Below are 9,974 nucleotides of genomic sequence, written 5' to 3' on the forward strand. Positions count from 1 at the left end.
ATTAAATTAATATGGCCACGTCAGCGACAATGATAATTAATTATTTTTTTCGTTTTCTCGCACCTATAATTCCCAAGTGGTTCTGGCTGATTCGTAGTGGGATACCCCTTGATTTTGGCCAATTTCTCAGTTCTCCGGGATGACCGGCAGTTTCTCTAAGAAACTTTTTCCGGTCTCTGGAAGTGTGTGTGTGTGCGTGTGTGTTAGTGACGTGGTTCCAGAGTGGGAGAGAGTATCTGGCCAACTCCTCCTACTGGAGTCCACTCCCGGATGCAGTGCATCATGGGTCGACTCCTCCTACTGGAGTCCACTCCCGGATGCAGTGCACCATGGGTCGACTCCTCCTACTGGAATCCACTCCCGGATGCAGTGCATCTTGGGTGACTCCACCTACTGGAGTCCACTCCCGGATGCAGTGCACCATGGGTCGACTCCTCCTAGGATGCACTGCATCATGACCTGACTTGGCATGAACTTAAAGGTGCCCGATCCCTTCCTGCATGTAGTGGACTCCAGGATGCAGGGCATCCAAACCTGAAAAGGTGAGTTGCAGTTTTTTTTAATTATGTGATGACGTGGCTTTTGTAAAAAAAATGCAGTTAATTAATTCAATTTTTTTAATATTTTTTTTCAGGTTTTTGGTTGTGTATTTGGCTGATTGCAGAAAATAATTGGTGACACCATCCAACTTGTAACTTGAAGTTCGACATCAGGATGCACTGCACCAAAGTTATTACGCAGTGAGTACATCCTTTAGACAATAAATAATTAAGTTATATATTTTAAAAAATCATAAATATTTTGACAAAGAAACTAAAAGAAACAGATAAAGATCTGAAAGTTTTCAAGAACATGAAAGAAATTTGAAAGGTAAATTTTATCAAATATTGAACTTGAAGTACATGAAAATCAAACACAATTAATAATTGTAAACAAGTAGCGACATATAATATAAATATATGTAGTATATATATAGTAATAGTTGTAAGAATGCGGTTACCGGAAATATATAGTATGCTGACACCACATAAATGGACTGGACAACAGGCTGCAGGATCAATTATGAATGGCGTGATCTTCTATTGAACTCCACTCCAGGATGCAGTGCATCACCTCATTGGGGTATGTATTTTTTAAACAACCGATTTGTATAAAATAATTTAACTAATATTTTGGAATGCTTCTTTTCATTACAGGTGATGACTATACCTTTCTACTTGGAGTGTACTTCAAGATGCAGTGAATCAATAACCCAAAGAGGTAAATACCTTTTTTACTAATACCTTTTTTACTAACAAATTTATTCTAACTATTATTATTTGTTACAAATTATTTATTATTATTTTGTTTCTTATTTAATTTCAGGGTAAAGTGTAAAGTGTACATGTTGCGGATAAAGTGGTTGCAGTGGTTATCTTATTGAACTCCACTCCAGGATGCAGTGCATCACCTCATTGGGGTATGTATTTTTTAAACAACCGATTTGTATAAAATAATTTAACTAATATTTTGGAATGCTTCTTTTCATTACAGTGATGACTATTCCGTTCTGCTTGGAGTGAACTTCAAGATGCAGTGAATAAAAAACCAAAAGAGGTAAATACCTTTTTTACTAACAAAATAATTCTAACTATTATTATTTGTAACAAGTTATTTATTATAATTTTTTTTTCTTATTTAATTTCAGGGTAAAGTGTTAAGTGTTAATGTTGCGAATAAAGTGGTTGCGGTGATTATCTTACTTCAAGAAGACGAAAGATTGCAGTGCAGATCAAGGAGCTAACTGAGTAAGTACCAAACTGAAAAGATTTATTTATGATAATCTCATCATTATTTAAGTAGTTTTTACATTAAGTTGGAAAATGCTTAACTTGGGAAGTATTTGGGAGAGTTACTATCTATCTATTTAAATAGGAACTGATTTAATTGGGCCGTGGTAAAGGCGGGATTTCTCTTCGTTTTTCTTCGATATACTCTATATGCAGGGCCGGAGAAACAGTTTTGAATCATACATTCAACTGATAATAATGGATGTAAATAAATTTTTTTCTACAAGTCAAGCATTTTGGGGTGTTGAATTCCACACCCGCTAAGATTTGGCGTGTGGAGTGCTCAACACCCGGTATACACCTTCCGCCGGCCCTGGCCAATACAATTTAATTTTGACATCATTGTGCTTCTCTCCGACCCACAATTAGGTTTCTCTGCTCGAACTGTTACGTAAGCGTTCGCAGCACTGCAAATTGCCGGCGTAACGCCCATCCCGGGGGGCATGGCTTCGGCCACATGCCATTACAGCCGGCTAAATGCAAGTGCATAAATAACAATTACTGCTGCAACGGCAGCAACAATAATAGCAATAATAGGCAACTCGGCCGCTCAGGTGTCAATTGGGGGCCGCGCTGACCGCCGGCCATTTTGCAAAAGCGCATTCTACTGATCGCCATATATCGGCATATAATGCCCGTTGATTATTATGTTTACACTATACACACGCTGGCCAAGATTGCCGTTCCCGGTAATGATCCCGGACCGGGCAAATCTCAATGCAAATCAACGGCAATTAATAATTCATCGCCCGCTGGGCCTCCTCCTTCCACTGCGTCCGAATCCGATGGCAATTATGCGCCACCCCGCCGGCGGGAGCCAGGAAAGAGTAGCACAATGAGCTGGAAAAATGCATATGCTGCCCACCAAGTGGGTGGTACGAGGACTTCAAAAACTTCTCAAGATATTTGGAAAGGTTTTACTAGAAGATTTTCAATATGTGTTTTAAAGGGAACCAGAAGTTCTTTAGGAAACAAAAGTATACCAATTTTTAATGATTTAAACATATTTATTTTTTATTTTAAAAAAAGCTATTGTTTTTGATCAATCAAGTAAATAGCTTAGTACAATCCATATATATAAATTGTTCAAAAGCGGATAATAAAGTTTTTCGGCAACTGCTCAATCCATCCTCGCGTATCTAACTAAATCTTTGCCTATATTCAATAAAATAAATTTAATATGCAAAACAGCCGGACAAGAGCCGCAGCAGCAGCATTACAAACTGCTCCAGTGGCCGCCTGTCGTCCAATATCAGCAAATTTGCAATAAAATATTTGTCTGGCCGTCGCTTTCAGTGGATCGGAGTGGTGCGAGTGTTGGTAGGCCAACAGTGGGTCGTCGAGTGGTCGCCGCCTGGCTACCGCAAATTATTTATTTGCACCTTTCGCCGCCATCGACTGACTGGCCTCCTTCGGCACCACCGCCCTCTCCTCCCATCCCAATGTGGTTCTCTTTCTCCGGCGAGCTGCATTTCCATTTGCTTATCAAATCGCTGGCAATCGGCAGAGTGAGAAATGCAGGGCAAATATAAATATTAGCGGACTCGAAAACGGGTGGCGCATGCACCGGAAAAACAGACACCATAATTGATAACTAATAATAAAACACAAATTTTTATTTTTCTATTAGTTGGATATTAACTAAACTCAAAGACACATTACAAGCTTGCAGTATAAAAATGAATTTAATAACCTGGCTTATCAATAAAAAAAAGATGTTCATTTAATATTGTGGTGAATCTGGTTTATAAAGTAGATTACTGTTGACTTCTTATCTTTATCTGATTTGAATTTATTTCATATCATATCAGGATTTCTTTCAGTGCAGGAGAGGGGTGCGCGATCTAAGACTGGCGTATGAAATTAGGCGCTGCCAATGCGCCTGAAGCCATTTCGACCTGTCCGATGCATGAAAAGTGTGAAAACGAATTAGTGCCCAAGCTCAGGGATCTCAGGGATCTGGTCAAGTCGGATTCCCGACTCCGAAACTGGCTCACCGTCTCACTGACTAAAGGCCGAGGGCAGACAGAGGTCGCAAAAGTTATTAAGGTCTTCGTATTCGTGATTTCTAGAGAGTCGTAAAGATGAAATCGAATATGGGGAAGCAATAAGCTTAAAAATAAAAATATAATATTTTAAGCTAAAGAAGTAAAAAAAGGGCTTTCAAATATTTATGACATTTTTCTAAATTAGTTTGGTTTAAAAAAACTAAATCATTTTTAAATTATCGTAATAGATCTTATAGCAAAATAACTCAGGCAACTTTTATTAAATTTATGGCTACTCTTCGATCACAAATCCTGGAAAACTTCGACCAAAACAGCTGTCTTCGAACGACTTTCAACACATGTCGCTTGTATACCATCGCCACTCGATTTGGCCCACAAATGTCGGTCCTGAAAAAGCCGGAGAACCAGAGCTAAATTGTCACTTGCACACGGGCGCCCAATAATTATAACAATGGGTGGCCACAGCGACAGTCGCAGTTGTGGAGCTGTAAACTGCGTCATGTTCACAAATTTGTTTGCATTCCACAACGGTGGTCGCCACTGACAAAATGCTCAAAGCCCAAACCACCGAAACGCACAAAATGCGGAAAAAAAAAGTTGTCGAGAAGCGAAAAAGCCAAGCCATCGTCACATATGACAAATTTTGTTGTTGAAAATCGTGTAGCTGTTGCGTGTGGCTTTTGCCAATTGAAGGGGGGCGTGGTGGGGCAAGAGGGGCGTTGGGCGGCCACCACATGCGTGGCGCATGCGTGGTGGAGTCGGTGACTATGACAAATCGCCACATGGCAGGCGGCCAATTAGCAAGAGGAGAAGTCCATACAGACTGGTTTGATGCCACCTGATAGACTCAAGATTAATTACAGCTAAAAGGCAGGCTAAGCTTCTTTATGTGTGGAATATATGGATGGCCTTAGCGATCGATCCTATCTTTGATGTTCTACATATTAGTTCCAAGAAAAAGTATTTAATCATGTTTTCTTTTGAAAGTTATAACAAAGAAACTTCAATTATTTTTTTACAAATGTTTATTATAAGCTACTTTTTGAAAGGAATAATATTAACTGCAATTCTTCTACTATAGCTCCTGGTTTACTCATGATTCATTATTATAAATGTTTAAGTCTCGCTGTGGCTCGTGAAAGATAAATTGGACATGATCTATAGGTATGTAGTCTTCCATTATGAACTCCATTTTGAGTAGAGATCGTTTTCGGGCCCAACTGGCCAACTAATAACCGAAATAAGTTTAAGTTTAATAGAAAATGTACATATATATTGCAAAAACTTACGTTCTTATGGTAAGAATCCGAAATATTCTGGCAATCCTTAACCCGGAATAGCAAAGGATCCTGTTTCTCTCCACTGGTGCGCCTCACTTTCACAACACCATTAAGAAGTTCTTCCGTCACTTCTGGGCACTTGATAAGTACAAGTTCTTTAAGATTGGGACTGGCCTTTATAAAGTCCAAAAGTTGGTCATCGATAAGATCGGGGCAATTACAAAACATAGCATAGCTTTGGGAAACGGGCAGACACATCTTGCTAATATTCTGGTTCTCAAATTTGCAATCCACCAACTCAAGTTCATCCAAACTATGACAGCGATTGAGTTCTAACTTTGTAAGCCATTTGCTGTGATTCATAAAACTGCAATTTAGCTGTAAAGTTTTCAGTTGACCGCATTTTTTAAGCTGATTTAGCCGTAGAACCAATAGGTCCGGCAACTGAAGGATCTCATTCATACTTGATAAAAACGTGTGAAGATCAATCAATAGATTACTAAGATTCTTGCACTTTGAGATTCCCAGAAGTTGTCGACTGTGATTTCCGTATAAGTGCAATTGCCTTAATGGCGCATCAGTAGATACAATTGCATCCAAAGCTGTACTAGATATTTCTTCATAGATCTTTAGAGACTCCAGTTTCTTGAATCGCTCGATAAAGCAGGCTTGAACGGGAGCATGAATAATGAGGTTGGTAAGATTACACAAAAGTTTTGGCAGGGCATGAAATGGCCATTGAGGAATGTTTCTATTCTTTTTGTTATTCGTTTGACCCCAAGAAATTTCACAGCTCTTGACGTTAATTAGACGTTCAATATCTGCCTGCTCCAAGATGTTCAATTCCTCCTGCATTTGTTCACTGCGAAAGTGGACACTCCGAAATTCCGTACACATGTTCTGTAAAAACAAATCAAGGTTAGATCCATGCAGCTTCCACCGCAGTCGCCCCAAATCCAAACATTGGTGTTGATCCCGCCACAGGGAATTGAAAGCATCGGGCACTTTGTCGACGAGACGATGCAACAGAGCTTGATCTTTGATGTTCAACTTTCTGAGAACCAAGTTTAAGAAGGCTAGATCCTCGTTTTCTGCCTCCGAGTCACTGCTGCCCACCATGAACTTCCTACTCTCCTCCTCTTTGGTTGCTGAAGGCATCTTCTTTCGTTATAGTTTAAAGATGTGTGGAAAAATTGTAAAACTATACAAAATGTGTTGTATGTTTGAATGAAGAATATTACTTTGCCCACTAAGATAAGGTGAAAATAAAAATACATAGTATTTTTCATATCACACCATGTAATGTTATTTTTTGTAAGGAGCGTATAACTGCCAAAGCTTGAAGAGTTTTTCTTTCGACAATTTATCGGACAATTTTCCCTGGCACAACTTTATGCATATTTCCTAGTGCACCACTTTCCATGCAACACTTGTGGCATTGCTACCACCCTGCTGAGATCGGATGCTAACGAGCCATGGATATGTTTTCATTTCAGACTGATTTTGTTTTATGGACCCAGGCATGGGGGCCCGACCCGATCGACGGGGACACTCGGAGCGATCCAGTTGGACTTTTCCAAATGTCGTTTGGAGCGGCGCTTCTTGAAGCTCTCCGCCGATCAGTTTTCCAAAGCGTTACGCTAATGAGCCGACGAGTTGTTGGGGCTCTTATTTATGACACTTGCTTGCTCATATCTCGGCTTTTGTTTCCAAAACATTTTGCTGTGGCATCAATTCAGCGATTGGCTAGACTTGGCATTAAAACAAGTTTCACAATCGAAGACAGATCCCCAACTCGTTAAAAGTGTGTGCAGCATGCGTTTGGCGGCTGGAAAATATGAAAATTGAAATGTTTTATTAATATACTTCAACAACTGTGATGCAAGTTAATTAAATAAATGTTTCTATGTTTCTCTCGAGGTTTATTGCTGTTGTCGACAACCGTTGCAATTCTCGCTATTTCTGACAGCTCGGACACATTCGAAGAGGCGAATAAGAAATAGTTTGCCGTTGGGTGGCAATACAAACCCCACCCCAAGATGTGGATGTGATTAGATTTGCGATTCGTGGTTTCATCCAGGTTACTCGGTTGTCGGTTACGATATAAGTTTAACTTCTTAATAACATTTTAATAAAATTTTTTAATCATTTTAAAAGTATGTTATTGACACCAGTTTATTAAATGTCGCAATTACTGTCTGCGTGCTCACCTTATATAATAAAAATTTAATTTTAATACAATTTGTTCACTATAAAAAAGAGTATGCTCTTTAATAAATAGCAAAATCGTTATAACAAATTGTTACTAAATAAATAAATTGAAATCGTAAAGTTTTAATTAAGTCGCTGATTGGCTTTAATATTCTTGAAAAGTAAATTCTTTAATTTAATTTCTTCATTAGGCGAGACGCATACTTGAAATTAATAAATAGGTACATAGTTCATTTTGAAATTAGTACTTCTTTAAGTTCCACATTTCTATTCAATGGATCGACGGTCTTTCCCCTCGACTCTTTTTAGCCCAATCAACAAGTGCTTAACATTTTATTTCTCCGTTCGTTTACTACCTTTAGGAAGTCTCGAAAGCGGAAAAAAAATAACGTTTATGGCCTTGTCGGGTGGGCCATATAGCCAGATACAACTGCAGATACACATAGATACCCAGATACAAATTGTGCCTGCCCGCATTTGGGGCGTTTACATTTGGTTTTGGCCACAGCAACCCGTTTAAATGCCTTGAGATTCGTTTCGCTTTTGCTGGCCTGTTAGGTTCGTGCCTTTTTGCCTGGCATTTGGGTAAATATTTTAATTATTTTTTCATTCAGCAACGCCCACCCCCGAACTAGATTTCCTCATATCTCAAATTCGGGTGTAGATATGATCGAGGATTATTCAAGGGGGGGAAAAGGCGAATGTTCAGGTGTATCCCCATTTGATCGACGAGACCTGCAGCGTTGCTTTCTCATTAGCGGCTCATTAGGTTGGCTAGTTGACGCCTCCACGCCCCAATGCAAAAGGCAAAAAAAAACAAATCGCTCAACACGGGAAGCTCGTTATTTAAGGTGGCCCGGTGGCCAAACTGATTACAATGCGCAGCCAATCGCCAAGACAATCGCCCCAACTTGCCGCTCGGTTGCTGCAATTATTTGCACGCGAATAAACAATTCAAGACGTCTCTGGGCGTTTATCACTGCCTCTTGACTTGGCCGACAAGCGCAACTGGCCACTTTTTGCCCGGCCTGTTGGCGTTTAATTTTACGGCTTTATTAGCAGGGCCATCGGTGGATCGGCCGAAGCTGGTAATTTGACGGCCCCCAGGGCTACCACCACCTGCATTCAGCCTCAACTCCAGCTTCAGGTTGAGCTACTGTCTTTGCGGAGTGTCGGTGAATATGAGAGGGTTCCCGCGCCAGTCGGCCGACACTGGGAGGTCTTTGATGTGCACGGAGTTTAATTGGTAGTCCGAGCCCCGTTAAATGGCACTTGTCGCTTTCATGAATATGAGTGCAAAAAGTTGCCAAATTTCCGTTCAATCTTTGTACTGCAATTAAGATTAAGTGTAGGTTTCAGACAAATTTCATTTATATAAATAGGATGCCAGCATTACTAATGTACTTTATTTGCATTGAATTTTCACGCTGTCAACACCTCAATTTCTTTTTGCGTTCTAAAAATACTCAACTCAGTTCCTTTACCTTCCCAAATGTCTTTGCTGGTCATTCACACCTAATACTTTTTATATAAAATTACCTTTATACCAAAAACTCTTGAATTTTCTCCTGCCAAGCATACATTTTATCTACCACGTTGAATCTCTTTCCATTTGGTTCGGAACTTCTTTGTTAGTAAGACTTCCTCTCGTACTCCTTCGAAATGTCTTTATCCTCCCGCCACTTGTTGCTTTTGATTTATGCGCGCAATTTGCGTTATATAAAACACGCATTTATGCGGTTGGATCTTAAGAGAGGCTTACGAAATGTTATCCCAGATTATGAGCGGGAATTCAATCGGAAAATGCGAACGGACAAACATTTAGTTTGCGGCTTAATGATCGGTCGTTGGCTTGGTTACTTTATGCCATGCGCCAGCGCCGAACAACATTCAATAATAATAATAATAATGATAGCAACTGTAAGCGCATCGCTCTGTGATTTTATGGCCGAAAGTGCGGAAGAGGACAGGACTGCGTAGATCCGAGGAAAAAGGCCAAAAACCGGACCTGATCGAACCACAGCAGGCAATTGGGATTGCGATTGGGTTTTGGATTGGGATTGGGATTGGCTGGGCATGCGTGTGGCATTTATGTCGAGCTGTCAGGCCAGGAAGACAGGCCTAAAGTCTAGTGACAATGTTGCCCTAGACGACAGGCCAACATGCTCCTCTCCACTTTCCCTCTGATTTTCCAGGTTGGTCCACTCGCATCACGCTAATTGCCATTTACACCTAAAACCGCAATTAAATTGACATCAATTTCTGTACTAATTTGGGAAAGAAATGAGGGAGGAGCGAGATTTTATGTTCGACAATGAGTTAGATATTCATGGTACCCTGGAATTTTATAGCAAGTAGACTTAAGTCGAATTTTGAAGTGTTTTGAATAACACGAAGAAAAAAATATATTTATATTATTTCCGGTGTAGTTCAAGTAGGTTTTATATTCCTTAATCATTGCCTGCGTTCTTTAATTTTTGGTTTTTGAATTCAGTCAATCGAACTTTAAAATAACTTCCTCATACCTTAACTTTTGGTTTGACAATTAAAATAAAGAGATCGTCAAATAGTCAAGATGCCTTTCCAAAACTTCATTGTGTAGCATTTACCATTTTGATGGTTTCAACCTTTTTATGGGTTTTGCT

General features: G+C 39.8%; 1 protein-coding gene across 1 annotated transcript; it reads right to left on the bottom strand.

The window, feature by feature from the left end:
• Positions 1-4,845: 4,845 nt before the first annotated feature.
• On the bottom strand, positions 4,846-6,353 carry LOC108087085. Its single transcript, XM_017184264.1, has 2 exons — positions 5,128-6,353; positions 4,846-5,066 (listed from the first exon to the last, which is right to left on the bottom strand). Exons 1-2 carry the CDS (start codon positions 6,274-6,276, stop codon positions 4,932-4,934), a joined length of 1,284 nt encoding a protein of 427 aa, XP_017039753.1. The 5' UTR covers positions 6,277-6,353; the 3' UTR covers positions 4,846-4,931.
• Between the last annotated feature and the right edge of the window lie 3,621 nt (positions 6,354-9,974).

The sequence above is a fragment of the Drosophila ficusphila genome, unplaced genomic scaffold (assembly GCF_018152265.1).
Source record: "Drosophila ficusphila isolate 14025-0441.05 unplaced genomic scaffold, ASM1815226v1 contig_791, whole genome shotgun sequence".
NCBI classification, from domain to species: Eukaryota; Metazoa; Arthropoda; class Insecta; order Diptera; family Drosophilidae; genus Drosophila; species Drosophila ficusphila.